The 19,467-nt window shown below is 40.6% G+C and overlaps 1 protein-coding gene across 2 annotated transcripts in view; it reads left to right on the top strand.

The window, feature by feature from the left end:
* Positions 1-19,467, top strand: part of CDKAL1 (CDK5 regulatory subunit associated protein 1 like 1) — a 434,151-nt gene that overhangs the window by 63,011 nt on the left and 351,673 nt on the right. For both annotated transcript variants that reach the window (XM_066992066.1, XM_066992067.1), the window contains one exon: positions 11,431-11,515. In XM_066992066.1, the coding sequence (XP_066848167.1) occupies positions 11,431-11,515 (85 nt within the window). The remainder of the gene's footprint in view (positions 1-11,430; positions 11,516-19,467) is intronic.

Below are 19,467 nucleotides of genomic sequence, written 5' to 3'. Positions count from 1 at the left end.
CAGTGAAGTCATAAGTTAAAAATACACCATCTGTGATACTGATCATGGGAGGTACTGGATCAAACTTCAGCTATCAACATGGAAAAGAGGAATCTCTCAATAGGAAATTTTGGATTACTACAGGCCTTCTGAAGTGTTAAAAGTAAGAAAGTGAAGTATCTTCAAGCTAGTGGAAGTGGAAAGGTGAAAACAGCTTCTGGCTACTCAGAAAATGCAGTATTAATGTGGTTGCAATTGTAACATACAGTAGAGAACAATAGATCAACCAAATAAATTTGAGTTGTGTACTAAAACAGAGGTTTTCTGTTGCTATTCTTCAGCCCACATTCAAGAGTAAAAAAAGACAGAGGTAAACCCTGCCAAAAGAAAGACACTCCCCGTGTGGAGCCTGGCAAGGGAAGAAGACAACCTAAAAATTTTGACTTATGTCCCTGGGCTATGGGACAGGTCCGTGGGATCTTGTGCCTTTTTGCTAAAGGACATGAAGAACAGCCCCACAGCGCTATGCACCCTGAAGGTGCTGCTCACTCTGCCATAATGTGTGGACATCGCTTCTGCGTAGTGACAGCGCCTGAAATTGTGAGTTGTTGCTCCCAGCTAAGATGAAAGTGGATCCTCACACACGGTCTGTTGTTTGTCTGATGACCTCCTTTTTATTTTAGGGAGCTGCTCTTCCATCAAATAATCCGTGCATGGTGCCTCGAACTAGTATTCGACTGGTTTGTGCTTGATGAAATTGGACCACTCTGGGGCCATAAAGCCACAATTCTCTGTGCAGAACTGGCATGCTCAAACATTTGGCAACTGTAAATGCTGCTGAAAGTTTCAAAATAGGCTTGTCATGTTGGATGCAGCCTTACTAGTACTGGAGGAATATCTTCTGTTTTTTTTGTTGTACAAGTGATGGCAGAACCTAACAAAACTGGTTCTCTCACAAGAGCATTAATTAAACTTGCAATCAAAATCGGGAAGAGACAAGACATAAATCACGAGTGTGAGGCTGTGGTGGATATGTCTGTGTTAGTTTAGAAATGCTGAACCTCTGAGGGACTGCTTTGAGTGACAAGTGCCTTGTTTTTCTTCTGTCCATGCATATTTGTTTAGTTAGATACTGTTAGACTCTTCAGTTGCATAGGCAAGTAAAACGATGGAGAAATGGAGTGAATGGGTAGAGAGACTGCAGACGGACTCGTAAGTACTGCGGCAGCTGCACAGGTTGGTGTGTCTGTTCATTATGAATAATGCATAAAGGGCAGGAGGGGCACATGGGGCTGCAATGCAGTTTCCACATCTGCCTGCCAGTCTTTGTTTTTCCTTCCCACTGCATCTTTGCTCTTCTCCAGTAAGTAGGCTTCCTTCATGTCCTGGACAAATGCGCAGAGACTTAGAACCGTTATTTTGTCCTAGAGGTTTGTAGGCAAAAACATAATCAAAGCCTGCTTGTGGGATTGCACTGCTGGTTCCTGCTCTGTTGTGTATAAACAGTAAACTTTAATTTCCGGTGTGCTCAGTCTGGAGCCTTCACAAGCACTAAATTTTGTTGATAATCTGGACTGGGGATGATGGGTGGGAATTAACCACAGCAAAAGCTTATCTGGCTGCTGGGTATGGTACCTTAAGCCCATATCTCCAGCTTCTCAGAAAACTGATAAAGTAACAAATAGATGAGGTGTGAAGGTAGTTCTGAGAAAGTCAATAAATAGCTGGAAGCTACAATTTAATAAGTGTTTGGACATATCTGGCTCAAATACCTTATATATTTTAACTCTCTTAAAAGTGATAGATGGAATTTAAATCCATATTCCCTGTGGTATTAGGTATCAGGAGAAATAAGTGGAAGGAAGGCATTTGAAATCAATAAATTGCTTCTAGGTACAACTTAATGCAGACAGAATTTAGAGAAAAAAGATTGTGAAAAAGATACAGGAGAAAAATGTAGCTTTAATTTGCAGACTACAGCAAAACTCTAATCCTGATGGTTGCGAAAAGGAATATACATTCATTGAGATGAATGGAGATTAGGAAGTTAGGGAGATGAGGAAGTTAAGTGCCATGGGCCAATCTATATGGAAGAGTTGTACTGAAAAAGCATTAAGTCTTTGGAGAGGAGCTGCATCATTTCAAGTATAATATAACCTAAATCTTAGCTAATTAAATGTCTTTAAAATGATGCATTTGCCATCTAATTTATCTGGAGAGCAAAGATTCTAATTTGGGAATTTTTCTGCACTTGAGAATCTACTGCTTCAACGCCTTGGGCTTCCTTCTCTCGGAAATGCTTACTGCTTGCGTGGGCTAGAAGTAAGGCTTCACCAAGTGCATGCACATAGACTCACCGGATGGTTGGGGTTGGCAGGGACCTCTGCAGCTCATTTGGTTGGGCCTAAAGCAGGTTGCCCAGGCCCATGTCTTTTGAAGATCCCCAAGGAGGTAGGCTCCACAGCCTCTCTGTGCCAGTGCTCCATCACCCGCACAGAGAAGTCTAGATGGTTAGACAGAACCTCCCGTGTTCCAGTTTGTGCCCATTGCCTCTTGTCCTGGCACTGGGCACCGCTGAACCCCCCCCCCCCCCCCCCCCCCCAGATATTTGTACATACTGAGATCCCCTGAGTCTCCTCTTCTCTAGGCTGAACAGTCCCATAACTAGACAAGGACATGGAATTAGGTGTAAGGAAGAAATTCTTCACTCAGAGGGTGGTGTTGCACTGGCACAGGCTGCCCAGAGAAGCTGTGGATGCCCCATCCCTGGAGGTGCTCAAGGCCAGGCTGGATGGGGCCTTGGGCAACCTGGTCTGGTGGGAGGTGTCCCTGCCCATGGCAGGGGGGTTGGCTAGTCTTCAAGGTCCCTTCCAACCCAAACTGTTCTGTGGTTCCCAAGTGATGCCACTGCTTTTCATAAAGGCCTTTCGTTTCTATCTGCCACGCCTAGGCTAGCAGGTTGTGGTGCACCTGGGTACATGATAAGACTGAGGCAATCCTCAATTTATGTTTTCTTCTGGGCAGAACAGACATAGTGGGGGAGAGCAGTTAACATTTCATTAAGTCTGCAGATAGAAGCATTTGTTTAAGTGAGGCTTGTCAATGTGTTACACCTAAGGGAGGTTAAAATGATCTTCCTGGAGCATATTCCAGTCAATCTTTCTCGATTCTGAAATATTTATTAGTGTTTGCAGCAAATGCATACGGGATAATACGGCATGTAAAAAAAAAAAACCATGAAATTTTCATTCTTTGTTCACTAGTGGCTTTACTGTCAGAATACAAAATTAGCAGCTTATGCTTGACTGTAGCGTTTTTTTGTACGTTAAAATACATCAGAGTATGTGGTATCTCAAAGTAAATATTTTAGAGAACGTTCCTGATTTACACTTTATCTTGCAGATTGCTTACATTTTACCAGTTGTTTAGAAAGTCTGGTCTGTAAAATATAGTAAAATTGCCTTAACTGCTTTTACTAAGCAAGCTTTCTTCGGATAAAGTATTATTCTGAAGTATTGCACTGACAATAAGAAAACATTTGCCCTGTTAAAACCAGAGATTCTTCTGGAGATCATGCATCACCCATCCTTCTGCTAAGGAAGACAAGTGTTTAACACATTTGGGCTTTAATATACCCTGAGATGGTTGGAAACACACCTGCAAGAGCTGTGTCTGAACATTCACAGGGAGTTAGTAGAACTATTGTGGTTTTTTAAGCCTTCCTTGACCCACAGAAAAAAATGAATTTAATCTACTGTTCAGTGTTGTCTTTTGATTTGCTATGCCACCCGAATTTCTGAAGGGCTGGTTTTCATGGATGCTTTAAAGCTTATCAAAAGCTATGGGATATCGCTGATCTTGTAAATAACACAGACTGAACTAGGTTGTGCATATGTGGTTTGTGTTTAAGGAGCAGGCCTGACATTAGGGACAATCAGGCTAAAATCTTGGTTTGGTTGCCTAGACATCCCGTGAGGCTTGATGAAATTACTGAAACTCTCAGACATCTTTTTTGCATTTGTAAGATAAAGAGCAACTGGTGTAGAGGTGGGTGCATGTTAACTATACGGGTGTTGAAGGTAAATCAGTTAATGTTTGCAGTGTGTTTTGAAACTTTAGTTGCATGGTATTGTGCAAGATTTGCCTTTTTTGTTGCTGTTGATGGTTAGACTGTTACTGACTAAGACAGAAGCAATCAGTCTGTATTTGCTGATTTGAATAACTTTGTTTTACTTATGAAGTTGTATGTAGGGAGTACAAAGAGAAAAAAAAAAAAAAAGGGCACACTCCATATACTATTTTTGGAAGATCAAGTAGGCTTAAGAGTTAGAGGAGTAGGAGTTGCTGGGATTTTTCCAAATTGTGTCTACAAAACAAATTCTACCCTCATTAATCATCAGAATGAGTTGTTGGAGTTATTTGTATGTCACCGTAACGTAGTCTGGCGAAAGCGGGCTACTTGAACTTGTTCTAATGTAGTGGGGCTCTCCCTGAGAGGTTGATAAATCACTCATTAGTACTTTTCACATTTAAAATATTAACACTGAACATGAGTCTTCAGTGAAATGAAAGCAGCAGTTGGCTCTTGCAATGTGTGGAGATTACACGGGTGCTCAAGAGCCAAGGTGCCCACCTCAGAGTGCTGTGCTACTGCGGCACCTATGCCTGCTGCCTCCCAGGGTGATTTGGATGCCTTCGTGTTGTGGTGTGTTGTACTGTGCTGAACAGACTCTGGTTATGTTTAGACTCTCTGCCAACTCACCTCTTAACTAGCTGTGGGATTTCTTCCTTCTTGTTTTAAGGTCTTGTTTTATTCAAGGAGTGGGCGATCCATCTTGAGAAAAGCAGTGAAGTCTTTGTTTTGAAGGATTTAGCTAAAATTCAGGCATTCTGTTCTGCATTTGGCATATAACACCATTTGTAGAGACACCTTTGACTTTTTGATTTTCACTGAAGGGCCATGAGAAGAAGGTAGCCTGAAGCTCGTATCAAGTTGGAAAAAGCTTAGTTTTAGAATGTGGAAAAATGCATAGAGAATTCAATACATGGGAGAAGATAAAAAAAACAAAGTATGTATCAAATCCCGTTGTCTGTGCTGGGTAAATGGACAGAAAAATCAGTTGAAAATTGGAGGAGGACTTGAAATGGAAGTTTAATGTAACAATGCTCAGAATCCAACTACAGGGTAAATCTTTAAAGTATGCTTAATTCTTCCATTCATGACTTCATTGGCAAGTGTGACTTTTGCAGCTCGAGTGTCGCTAAGGACGGAGGGGCTGAAGCCCCTCTGAGTGAGGTGGGGCAGTGCAGACCCTGGCTTGCTCCAAGCAGGAGTGTAGCAGGGTTAGCCTGGAAGTTTGGCATAACTGAGTAGTAAAGTGGGAGAAAAAGGTGGTTTACTCTAAAGAACATCTAGGACCCAGGCTGTAGCCTACGCTGTGCCTAGAACAGGGAAGAAAGGTGTTTTGAGAATGGATTACTCGCTTTAAAATGCCAGTGTAAAGAGGATGATGTGCTGATAGCCACAAGACTGTAAGGTTTATTTTAGTTGATGTTTGGAGTAAAAATTTGTTCTTTCACCTGCATTGTCTTTTGTGCTGTGTCCTGGGTGTTCAATACACCTGCCAGACCTGAAGGGTTCTGCTGACTTGCACATCCTGAAATACAGATTGTCTGTGCTGTTAATGTACATTAAAACATTAGTTCAAATGTTCAGCCGGTGTATTTTTCAAGTCCTAGCTGAAAGAAAACAGAGAAGATTACTTGCACAATTTGTTCAATAATCAAAATGTTAGTGGAGAATAAAAATAGCAACTTTGCCTATTTTCAGATTAAATTAAAGTAAGCCATGATGGCAGAATTATTTTTTAATAGACGTGTGTCTATTACCTTATTTGATAAGCAGCAAGCCTTTCTATGTGGAGCTCTAAATAAAGTATTTGTAGGGTGACCCAGGTTGTAGTATTCCTCATTAAATGTAGATGAAGTAATTTCTAACTGAACTTCTGAGGTACTCTGTTCATGAGAAAACAGAAGTTGTAATGCAATCAGGACGACCCTTTTACAGTTTATGTCATAGTACTGCTGGTAAGGGACTGCTGGGACTGTTTTGGAAGACGTTTGCAATCGGCAAAGCTGGTACTTTCAACATGTGTTTGCCTGAGCATTATGGAGTATTATGTAGGATTGGTAAATGTAGGTAAATGTTCCTTCACAGGTAGGAACTGGTGATGTTACTGAAATTTCAAACACACCACCTGGAAGTTCATGGTAACTTTGCCTTTAATTTAATTTTTTTTTTTTACTTGCTATTGAGGGAACAGACAAAGGGAAGAGGCCAGTTTAAAACCTTTTCTGTAGGACACATAAAAGTTGATAGTTGATTATATAAATGCTAAGAAATATTAAAAGCTAACATGGTAACTAAATGTTTTGTGTGCTTAGGAAAGGTCTGGAAAGAAAAAATATTTTCTCATGTTCTTCTCAACCTTGTCTGTTTTTCCAGTGTCAGACAAAGCCTATTGTCTAGAAACAAATAACCAAACTTCATGTCCCTAGAGGAAGATGTACCTTCTGATGACTCACAGCATTCTGAGCTAATATTTATGAGAAAGCTTCTTTCCCAATACTTTCTGAGGTCCCTTGATGCCCAGTGACCCAAGAGATGATTAATTAACCAGTGCCTAATCTGGGTGGGGGATGATTGACATGGAGTCCAACTGTGAGTACATGCTCCAAATATGAAACTTGGGCATTACTAGGTCTTGCTCCAGGATGTAAAATTCCCAGCAGGAGATCAAAGGAAGGGGGCAAAGCTGTTTGGGAATTGAGAACACGCAGGACACAGCATTAGTGGGCAGGTTCAGGAGTGGGAACAGAGGCTAGAATATAGCACATGAATACAGAGAAGCTTGGGGTATGTTTGTTGTGTAAGAGAACTGGAAATAAGGGAAAACTCAAGAAGGTGAGGAGCTAAACTCACAAAGAACTTATTAAGACCAGGATAAGGAGAAGTGGAAGAAAATGCCACAGGAGAATTTTCTGTAATTATAGAGAAATACCTTTTGTCAGATTGAGGTTACACAGATTGATATACAGGTTTTAAAAGGATGTCATGCAAACTTTTCTTGTCACATTTTTTGAGCAAGCAGAACTGAGCAGATTTAGTAGTGGTTTCAATGTAGAAAGGAGTGATGTGCTGAAGAAAGAAAGTAAGGAAGGGCTGTTCTTTTAGGGCTTCTCTGCCCATGTTCCTTCTACTTCAGCACGCTGTGTGTGTTTTGATTTTTAAATAGATGTGGTTTGGGGTGGGAGGGGGTGGGTGGATGGGAAGGAAACAAAGTTTTGGAAAAAAAACAAAACAAAACAAAACTGAAGAAGTTAGAACACCAAGGCAAAACCAAGCCAAATTACTTTTAACTGATAATATTATTACTGTTGTCTTAAATTCTTCTGATTTACAGTTTCTACAATGATAACAAACCCCAAAGTGCTATTTAAAAAAAATTGCAAATAGTGTTTTCCTCTGTAGGTATAATGATGTTTCAGACTCTTGCCATTTTACCCTCTTGGTATTGCATAATGCAGTCAATTCATGTTTTCCAGAGCTTCCCAATTAAGCTGAGTGTTCAAAAGTTTCCATGACCTTTAGGTTTCTTTGTAGTCTATGTTGTTTTGCAGAGAGTATGATAGACTCTGTGGCTTATTTCCAGTGTAGCTTTTCTTTCACGGAAAAGATGTCACAGAGCAAAAAGGCCATGGTTTTGAGTCGTGTTTCTGAGCATTTAATATAATGCTGACTTGTGATGTAACTTGATTTTAGGTGTCTTAACATACAAGAAATTCTGTTTTGGTAGTTCATCAAAAAACGGTGAGCCGCAAAATATGGTCATTTAAACAGGATCATTAGACTGAATATATAGAAAAAAGAAGGTGAAGAAGGAAAATCCTGTCAGTGAAAAGAAGTCTGTTGCAGAGTCTAGAGAAGTGCACCTGTATCACATATTCACTACCACAACCAATGTTCGCTGTGCCTCTTATGGTCCTTACTTCATTTTTTTCTGTCACAGTGTGTATGGCTTGCTAGTGAAACCTTCTGGAAATGAGGTTGTCCTCCTCAGTAAGAGCTATGAGAATTCCCAAACACAAACCTCTCCTACACTGCAATTTGTCTAGTGGAGGATGCCAAGTGAATCAGTCCCAGCTCCACTGTGATCTGACGAGGTGGGTGGCGGAGCTGGAAAGGTTGGCAGGTGGGGGCCCTCCAAGGAATGTTGCACGGGCTGCTTTAGAAGGCACAGCACTACATTCATGCGGTGTTTACCATCCAGACCTAAAACAGTTCACATCATTTGCCTTGGAGTGTACAGGGAAACCTCAGGTCTTTCTGACCCTGCCTGTGTATGTATGTTGTTAGAGGCCTGAGCTTTTTGTCACGATCACCTGCACCCTAATGGTGAGTCATGTCAGAACACTGCTCCTGAAGACCCCTCCACCCCACTGTTGTTTAATATTTAGTGCTTATGAAGCCTCAGGATGTCTTGTTTATACATCCATGTCTGATCTGATGTTTTGCTCTGTTTGTTCAGAATATCCATCAAAATCTTGCTTGCATTTAGCGTAAGTGCATCAAAAGTTCCGAAAGCAAGAGGTGATCACTGACAAGTTGCCCCTGCAATGTAAACTAGCATATTTTCCTATGACCTGATGCAGAAATACTGTTTGTAAATAAAGTGCTGAAATAGAAATTTGAGAAAATACAAAAGGTTCTGTTAAATCTACACCAGTGCATGTAATTCTTTTGTGCACAAACAGTGCAGCAGAGAACTAAGAAAATTTAGCTATCATTTTCAAGGACTGATGCAAACTTTGATTAGTAGATAGATCTTGTAACTTAATATTGTACACGTGTGTGTATATAAATCAAAACAAACAAAACAGTATAATAGAATGAATTAATAAGATTAAAAAATAAAGACAGGAACAGAACAGCCAAATGTGATTAAATAATACTAGTTTAAGGAGAGGGCAAGCCTCTGCTACATTTCTGTTTCTCTTAAACGATTTTTAGGTATGTAGATGTTTGAGACTTCATTTTACATGAACTGCACAGAAGATTCCTTTCCGCAGAAGACTATTCTTCACCTTCTGTTCTGCAGAGGGTGAAACCCATGAAGGAATGGGTTGGAATGAATTTGGGAGACTTTGTGTGAGATGCGTGCAGGCATTGCTGTTGCTGTCCCTTAGAATCCAGACCCAGCAGTTAATATATATCAGTGGCCTGGAGTGCAAAGCATCATGTAAAATGGTTCCTATTGGGTTAGTGTGTTAAGTCTTCCTAAACTTTAATGTATTCTTCCAATACCATTTCAAAGAAAGGTTGTTTATCCTCGCTTTAGGGTAAAGGTGTTGTGGTAGCGAGGCTGTCACCTCCCATCCCACATAGGCTCCACACATGAAGACCATTGTACAGGGAAGAACTAAAAGCAGGTCCAGGACTAGTGTTCCATGCATTACACCATCTCTCCTCTGAATAATGGCAGCTCTGTAGCTTGAAATCACATGGTTTTACAGTGCTGGAACTGTTTTCTAGCCTGCTAAAGGTATCCATGGTCATTTGGTCTATGGTACCACCTGTGATTGTCAGGTAAGTGCATCATGGATGTGTAGCTGAATTTATAAATATTTCTTGCTGGAAATAATAAGAAATACAAAGGTTTGACAGTGTTACTAGAAAACCTTGTGTTAAAAGTGCTTGTTTTCATATGGGTGAAATTGAGTTGGTCAACAGTTCACCCTCTTTCTGATTTTGAAACTGTACTTTTCCTTGCTTTTTGTACATCACTTCTAATCAAATTTTTTAAACTGATATTTATCTTTCTAACAGTGATAGTAAGTTCATAAGTCTAGAAACATTGTTTTCATGCTGTCTGAGTTGGGGGAGAGATTTTTTGGTTTGTTCTTTTTTTTTTTTTTTTTTTTTTTGACTTGGTATAGACTGAAATTGAACTTGTCCTTTTGCCAACCTGTCAAAAGATAGGGTCAGATACTGGTATGTTGGCTTTACACTTAAAATAGCTGGAGGTCTGAATGTTATATTTGACTCCTTTGTAGCCTTTGCCTGTCTAAGAAGAGACCAGTGTTTGATGCAAGTTAATGGTTTCTGTCATCTAGCATAAGAATTCCTTTCAGTTGCTATTTTATGGGTTAATTTCATTTTACTGCTTCCTAGGTTAAGTGACTGATAGTTAATTGAAAAGCGTAATTTCTTTGGAGACAATGCTGGTGGAGACAGAGGGAAGGATTTTTCTCTTTTATCATTTAATAAGTATTTGTGTGTGTGGGGGGAAAGGATATTCATGCATATATCGATATGTCTGTGAAGAGGGCATATGTAAACATGCTTAAATCATTACAGGCTTTCTTCTGCTCTGGCAGGATGTCAGTTCAAGTACAGCAACCTAAAAGTGATGATGTCTTTATTCATTGGCTTATGTTATTTGAAAATACTTCAATACTTAGGATGTGCCGAACAGTAGCAAGAGTGGCACAAGTTTTCCTGTCCACACTGATGTAAACTGTTCTGATCAATGCTAGAGCACTCGAGTTTTTGAGATGGATTATCTTCATTCCTTTCTTTGAAAAGAGAAATTCTGACTTTACGAGCTATGTCAGTAAATCTGTATGATAGGGATATTTTTACAGGATTAGAGTTCGTGTATGTGCTTCTGCAGGTAATTGTGGGATTCAGTTGTGTGAATGTATTCAGATATCAGTGAGTTGTGAACATACAAAAAGGCTTGCTTCTAGAAAGAGTTTATATGCTTATCTGAGTGGAGGCAGATGTTCAATGCATGAATATCTTCTATCTGGAAGTAGCTGAATTGTAATTACACCATAATTAAGATATAATCTAAACTAGAAATAGGCATATTTCTTTCCAGAATAACTGCTTTGGCTTCTCGCTTTAGTAGAGATTCATGCTTTATTCTGGTTTGTCTGTTAATAATTCACAATAAATAGAAGCAGTTATTCTGTTTTGTTACTGCTTTTGTTAACCACTTACTTGATTTTCAGAAAGCACCTTTGCAGTTTTATAATCTTTCTGCCTTTTATAGGCCAGGGATTATTCATTTTTTGGCAGCAACCCCTTTTCCTTAGTTTGTTTCCCATGATGTGCAACCTACTGACATCTCAGTTGATAAATGGGATAACTGTTCATTCTGTGCAAAAAAATAAGTGCTAATGGAAGTGCTCTGATTTAAAAACAAATGAACAAAAAGAAACAAGCAAAACCAACAAAGCAAAAAGCCTTTCTAAGAATGTAATTGTTAGTCATTTTATGAATAATCAATTTATTGATAACTGCTAAGTTTGATCTTTTTTATATGCTATAAAGTAGGAGTTGACAGTTTGATATTTCTTGATACAGATTTGTATCCTTTCTTCTAGATGACTCTGCTGAAGCAGATTTATGGTTGCTGAACAGTTGTACAGTAAAAAATCCAGCTGAAGACCATTTCAGAAACTCAATCAAGTAAGTTGAAACATCTGCTTGCTAAAAAAATAAATAAATCATAGTATATTTTAATTTTAAAGGCTTCCTGTTTCCGGTAGAGATGTAATTTTGTGTTTTAGAGCAAAGAAAAGTGTGCTGAATTTGAATGTTAAGTTAGTGAATTCTCTAGAATGGATTTGTAAAGTGCAGTGTAATTTTTATTAGCTTTGATAACTTGTAAATGATTATCAACACACTTATTTAGAACTGCTGATCTATTAAAGGCTTCTATATTGATTTTCAAGAAAGCATTATATTTTTTTGAAGAGTTCTTTTTTTTAAAGCGAATTGCTAGACTTTCTTCTTCCTCTAATTTTACATAATCAGGCTCTTCTAACTAAAAGGCTATCTGGTACGTACTTAAATCTGTTTTATTATACGTTTTCTTAAAAGGTGAACTGAGTTGCTTATAATTAACAGTTGTCTTCTGAAGGATGTGTTTTATTTCTCCCTAGCATTTCAGTGATGTTGAAAAATATGACATGGTAGTGCCTTCTGCCTCTGACCTCTGCATTAGTGTAGGTGTGGTGGAAGTAACTGGACAACCTGTATGCTTACAGCTGTGGTTGTCCAGTATAAATAAATGTCGTGGTATGTTACTTGGAAATTTTTACCTTTAGTAAGCAGGTGTGGATATTTATGCAGTCGTTTGTTTAATGTGATAGACTGTTTCTTGAAATCCATTTTGGTTACAAGAACATAGTTCTTGCTCAGTAGTCGGCACGCTCAGGAGGTTAGAGAGGAGAGAGAAGCTGCTTGCAGTGCTGACATTACTAACAGCATCCTAGAGCTGTAACCTGGAACAGTGTGCCCACAGTAGGTGGCACAGTTAAAGTTTCCTCCACCCTTCAGGGGGCTTCTTTGCCTGACTGCTAGTATTGCACTCTGTAATAAGACTAGCATTTTTTTTTTCCAGTCTGTTGCAAAAAAGAAAAAAACAACCAAAAACCCTCTTCCCAGAACACTTCCAGTTAGTGTGTTGGCCAACAGAACTGATGACAAGATATTTTCTTTTCTTGTGGCCATCTTTCTGTTTTACTAATCATATGCCAGAACTGAATTGATGTGGTATGGTGTGTGTCCTTTAACCAGCAGAATAGAGTTGGTTAAGAAAGAGGGTCTAACTAAAAGCAAATGACCAAAAATATTTTTTTGAACTTCATGTTTCTGTTGTCACTCTATTAATGCTTGTGATATAATTTGTAGCCTGGGTTTATTCCTCTTTTACCTTGCTTCTCTCCATATACTCCTTTTATTTTCTGACACACTGATACTGTGGTCATTCTTCATTTCTTCTCTTTGCTGAGATTCATTCCTTTCCTGTAGCATGCATTGTTTATTTTCTACTCTTAGATCCTAGCCTTTCCTAATGGTGGAGAATGACAACTTTGTTATTTTGTTTCAGGCCATTCTTCACAATTCTCATTAAATGCGGGTATAAGAATCATATGTCGGTGCTCTTTCATGTTTGGACAATGTTTAATTTTTCTGTTCCATCTCAGAACATGACAACTTTTACTATATTTGGGTTTTACAATGACATGAGGAAAGCTTATATCTCTAACCAATATGATGTTTCCCAAATACACCTTAATTTGTAATGGCAGCAAACTGAATGTATGAAGTTTGGATGATACAAAGCTAATTGACATTGTGTCCTATCATAATATGTGTTTGTAGCTATGGAAATCTTTTTTATTAGAAAAATTAGGATTCAGCATAGTAAGATTTTTCTTTCAAATGAAAAAAATTTTTCAGCCTGAAAGCGTGGCATAGCATTATGAATGTCATTGTAACGTGAGAAAAATATTCCAGTTTGGTTTATTCTCTGTCCCTCTGCAACTGTTTTTCCTATGTAATTTTCCTTGCATATATAACCTTAAAACCTACAGATTCAAACAAGTGGTAGTGTGCTCACACCATCTCCGATCATGATCCCTCACTAATGCTGCATATCAAAGGATGCCTTACAGCCCAAGGAGCCCTGTGGATTCAGCCTTTTTTGATCTGAGGTTCTCTTGAAACAAAACCACTCCCAGCCTTCCCAAACCTGTGCATTGGATGTGCAGATGTGTATAGAGCAGATACAAGCCAAGCCAGCATAATTTTGGGGCTTTTTGCATAGTTCTAGTCCTCATCTCTTCAGCGTCAATGAAGTTAAAGCTGCTGAGCTGGGGTAGCGATATGGAAGACAAAGAGTTGTCTAAAGACCAGTAGTTTATGGATAGGAATTGTGAGCTTTTCTTCTATAGATCTTATTCTCAGTTGGTTAATCTTAAAATAAGATTAAAGGCAAAGGAAGTCAATAGTTATAAAGAATTGCCCATATAATTAAGTAGTTAAGTTCAGTTGGTGGAGTTTAAAAAAAACTAAACTAAAAAACCTATCCTTCCAAAAAATGAAGATTAAGTCAATGAAAAGAAGAAAATAAAGAGAACAAACTAAAGCAAGTAATTTCTATCACACAATTTATGAAGACTAAGATGACTGCGTAAAGCAAATAGCTAGACAAAGAAATAGAATCTCTGGAATAAGTAAAAAGAAGCAAGACTACAGGAAGAAACTAACATAGAATCATAGAATATCCCGAGTTGGAAGGGACCCATAAGGATCATCAAGTCCAACTCCTGACACCGCACAGGTCTACCCAAAAGTTTAGACCGTGTGACTAAGTGCACAGTCCAATCGCTTCTTAAATTCAGACAGGCTCGGTGCAGTGACCACTTCCCTGGGGAGCCTGTTCCAGTGTGCGACCACCCTCTCGGTGAAGAACCTCTTCCTGATGTCCAGCCTAAACTTCCCCTGCCTCAGCTTAACACCATTCCCGCGGGGCCTGTCACTGGTGATAACAGTGAATAGGTCACCTGCCTCTCCACTCCCCTTCGCGAGGAAGTTGTGGACCACGATGAGGTCCCCCCTCAGCCTCCTCTTCTCCAGGCTGAACAGGCCCAGTGCCCTCAGCCGCTCCTCATACGTCTTCCCCTCTAGGCCCTTCACCATCTTCGTCACCCTCCTCTGGACACTCTCCAACAGTTTAATGTCCTTTTCGTACTGTGGTGCCCACAACTGCACACAGTACTTGAGGTGGGGCTGGACCAGCGCAGAGTAGAGCAGGACAATCACCTCCCTCGACCGACTAGCGATGCCGTGCTCAATGCACCCCAGGGTACGGTTGGCCCTCCTGGCTGCCAGGGCACACTGCTGGCTCATATTCAACTTGCTGTCAGCCACAACCCCCAGATCCCTCTCTGCGGGGCTGCTCTCCAGCCTCTCGTTGCCCAGTCTGTGCGTATAGCCAGGGTTGCCCTGTCCCAGGTGCAGGACCCGGCACTTGCTCTTGTTAAACTTCATGTGGTTGGTGATCGCCCAGATCTCCAATCCGTCCAGATCTCTCTGCAAGGCCTTTCCACCCTCATCTGAGTCCACAACTCCTCCAAGTTTGGTGTTGTCGGCAAATTTGCTCAAAACACCTTCTAGTCCTACATCCAAATCATTTATAAACATCAGTGAAAGGGGGAGGTGAGGTGAGGAACACCCCAGGGAAACAGTCCGCATTCAGTGTGGTAGTGCTCAGTTCTGTTGTAGGAACTCTGTAGTATCACCGAATGTCCCTTATTCCCAGTCCTGCCTTCAGTGAATCTACAAACGTGTACAACCTTGTGGCTCAGGATGAAAGCACCTATGATGGAAAGCTTGCTAGTAGCTGTTTTAGGCAGGATTTTACCTTGGTAGGAGGAGTTCATCTGTTGTTTAGATGACTCCTTTGTAGTTGTTAGGAACCTAAGCTTCTTGGAAGGGAAAGGTGAGAGCATGGAGCAGAGTGACAGAAGGGCAGGTGAGCTAGTACGGATATATGATGTTACCTGTGTGGTTTATAAGCAGTTACTTATCATGTGGTATACACAGAAATAAAATTATGTTCCTTAGTATATGCCTGTAGTGTAACAGAGTAGTATACATAGTGTTGAAGCAGTGAAAACTCAATAACCAAAGTTATGAAGCAGGTATTCTTTATTAGGGTGCTGGGTGTGTGGGGGATTGCTCTGCCTAACACACGCACCAAGGATTACTGGCAGTGTGCTTATATTAGTGGGATAAATACATATTCATCTGATTTCCCATAAGTCTCTTGCATATTCATCAGGTCTCAGAAGAATCATTAACGTAGGTTCCCACCCCTATTTGCATGCATACTGGAGTCCTTGGGTGGTCATCCGGCATACTCTGGTGGTCTTTTGATGAAGGCCAGAAGTCTTCCTTGCTGCTAAACTCCTGACCTTTCCTGTCTTTGACAGACTTCAGCAGTCAAGCCAGTTCTTACAGGTTCCATTATCTATGCATACAGTCTTTTACTCTCTTATCTTTGGGGTTGTCCTGTCCTTGTGGTTAACATACAATTGTGTTAGCTAAGACCTACAAAATCAACATCCTTTCTCTTGTTCCCTCTCTCCCTGTAGCATAGAATCACAGATAGGCTGAGGTTACCAGGGGCCTCTGGAGATCCCTGCTCAAAGCAGGTGGCTGAGAACTGTGTGCAGCCAAGCTTTGAGTATTGGCAAGTATGGGGACGTGTCGCATGCTGCAAAGCTTTGATCACCTCTGTGGCCCTCCACTGTACCCATTGTAGTGTGTTCTTGTCTCACCTGTACTCAGCCCAGAACTGGACCCAGCGCTCCAGCTGTGTCTCACAGAGCAAAGATCAAGGGTCACGTCCCTCTCCTCAGCCTGCTGGAGATGCTCTGCCTGATGCAGCCCAGGAGGTTGTTGGCCTAATAAGCTGCAAGGACACATTGCTGGCCACGGTCACCTTGGTGTTTACCAGGAGCCCCAGGTCCATTTCAGCAAAGCTCTTCCCAGCATGTTGCACCCGCCAGTCATGGTGCATGGCATTGTTCCTCACCAGGGCCAGGAGTTTGCAGTTCCATTTGGAGAACTTCGTGAGGCTTACATGTTAAATTAGTTTAAGAAAATCTTATTTTCATTAAAATTGATATTAAAGTAAACTCTATAAAGAAAATAATTCATTTGGATTAATTTAGTGTTTACTGTAGGTGTGTTCTACCTGTCCTTGTAAAGACGTAACTATTCTTGGATATTTTGTGTAGGCTTTTAGAAATACCTTTCTGTTCTGAAATAAAAAGAAGCTCTTGTTGTGTCAAGGGCTTCTGTTTTGTTGGTGATGGATATACCTATTGTGCCCTAGCAAAGTAGCAGCTGGATATTAGCAGCTTTTGGAAAGATCATGGTGAGTTGAATCCCTCTGCTCAGCTTTTTTTCTAGTGCTATTAAACTCTTGCTAAAGTGGTTCATTTCCACAAAAAAAATACCTCCCTACCCTTGTCCTTTGTTGCAATCTTAAGTATCTGTGAATGGCTGCAATCCCAGATAGGATGTTTGATTATTGGTGTTTGGTCTTGTGTTTTTCAGCTGGCCTCTGTACAACAAGTTAGGGCAGAAATTAGATTTTCTGGAAGTCCCAAGCATAACAAATGTCTGGTGGTTTCCGTATCAGCTTTGGGTAAATGCTATTTTCAATAATAGCCATGCACATTTTTCCCCCCCTGAATTTAGTGATTCATGTGAACCAATCTGATATGTACTGCCTGGCAATTTGAGATTGCATTTTTGCATTGAGCTATTTTTAAAGTGAATGCCTACACCGTAGGTATCTAACCTTGGGCTTTCGCAGAATAGTTTGGCTTGTAGAGAATACTGCAGGTCGGTCACCTGGTGCAGGAGGTCCTCCAGCTGGGCACACCTTTTGCAGGCAGGTCTGGACCCCAGGAGGAAGGTCTGGGCACTTCCTGCAGCCTGAGGTCCACGCTGCAGCCTTGACCTTCAGCAGATCTGTCTGGCTGGATGCATTGGCCGCCGCTGGGGCAGGCGGTGCAGGCCTCGCAGGCGGAGCTGCAGTGTTTGCTCTCAGACGAGTGCCTTGAGGGTCAGGTAGGATGAGTGCCCTTGACCTGTGCAGATGGTCATGGAATGGTGCCCGGTTGCTGGGTTAAAATGTACTTGGAGCCTCCCGCTCGGCCAGTGGCATGGCCCTCCTTCGAAGGGGCGTCCTCCCGGGGCACAGCTGCTGTGCAAAATGATCTCTCCTAATGGCCTCAGAAAATTCGGAGAAACCATTGTATGTTTCTAACTAGCCGTCTTCCACCTTGTTGGATCCTTTTCTGAATACTGCTATAAGTACCTGTGCATTCAGGGACTCTTCCTACCGAGTTTTCATCGTGGACAGGAATGTGAGGCATGTCTAAATGAAAGAGGTGAAACCACACCACTCGAGAATTACGTTCTGGTTATGCAGTTGAGGCGTTCATGGCTTGTCTCATGTTATGGCAGTATGCTTGGCCACTGTAACCTTCTTCGTTACCATATATAATATATCTGATTAATAAATATGCACTAGAGAATGTTATACGTAAATGTTACTGCATTCACTTTAAGGCACGCTACAGTGTGTATTCAAGCCTATTCTGAGTTGTGACAGAAATGTAAGGGTTGTTAGCACTGAAATAGCATTGTGTTGCTTCCACTTCTGTCCTCGCTTTACTTTTCTCAAATTTATGAATAAACACTGTGTAGGAATTCACTTTTCTGCTCTAAGGAGCATTATACGCTGCAGAACTTCTCAAAGTACTTATTTAACAGGACTTTGACCTTAAATGTGCAGTTATCTGTAGATTGTCTTTTTCATAGCTATTGCTTAATACACATTTTCATTTAGGAACATAAATTTTCACTAATGGCTTATGTGTTCTTAAGCCACGTAGGTATTCTTAACTGTACTTGGGAAAAGCAGGGTTAAAAGATTAGGAAAGTGATTCTGGTTAGTTTTTACGCTTTTCAGTTTTTCACAGAAATACAGGACTGGAGAGAAGTTCTTGGGTTATAGCAGGTTTCAGAGCACATACATATTTTCTTTTTGAGTTTGTTGTTTGCATTTTAAAGTAGCTGAGTACTTTGTAGGAGAAGAAACAGTTCGAGTACAGCTGAAGGTCAAATTGATGGACGCCTGTTTACCATCGTGTTTTAAGAGATGTGCTTTTCTCAGATACAGTGTATTTTGTTTTTGGGGAGTGTATTTTGTTTTTGTATTTTTTTAAGTGGTATTTCTTAATCTTCTGGGCTGCGGTGTCATTGCGAGCTATGATTACTTCAGCAGGTTTCAATGAACACCTGCAGTTTTCTTTCTTCCAGAAACAGTGGTACCTTGCAATTGAACAGGGACCAATTTACAACCAAGGAATTTTGAAGTGAAAACAAGCTTGTTAATAAACAGACTATATGTTGTTTGTCTTTTAAGACATGTATCACACAAAAGAGATTTTAACAGCTTTTCCATTCTTCTACATGAATCCAATTTAATCTCTTCTCCTAATTTGGACGGGAGTGGTTGTAGCTGAGGGTTTTGAGATGACTGGTTGATGTTCTTGCTAGATGCCTGTCAGTCATGGAGATCAAGGGAGATCTCTGACAGAGGAAAGTGAATGTTGCTCATCTTCAGAAAACACCAAAAGGACAATCCAGGGAAGTACAGGACAGTCAGTCTTCCTTTGTTTCTGGACAGAAATCATGGAGCAAATCCTCTAGATACATTTTTTTCTGTCACATGGAGGATAAGGTTGTTAGTAACAGCCAGAATGGATCAACCCAGGGTAAAGCACGCCTGACCAATGTGGTTGCCTTGTATGATAAAATGACTAGATCTGTGAATGAGTGGAGAGCAGTGGATGTCATTATTTGAATTATAGGAAGGGTATTAACACCATCTCCTGCAGTAATCTTGTGTCCGAGTTGGGACGTAATGGTCTGGCAGATAGATGTTCAGATAAGTAGAAAAGTGGGTGGTGGCTGGGCTCAGAGGGTCCTTAGATAGAAGAAGGATTTTCTGCCGCTTGTCGTCCTTGCAGGTGAAAATAACCCTG

This window comes from Anser cygnoides, chromosome 2, assembly GCF_040182565.1.
Source record: "Anser cygnoides isolate HZ-2024a breed goose chromosome 2, Taihu_goose_T2T_genome, whole genome shotgun sequence".
NCBI classification, from domain to species: domain Eukaryota; kingdom Metazoa; phylum Chordata; class Aves; order Anseriformes; family Anatidae; genus Anser; species Anser cygnoides.
This window is presented reverse-complemented; position numbering and strand designations above follow the sequence as displayed.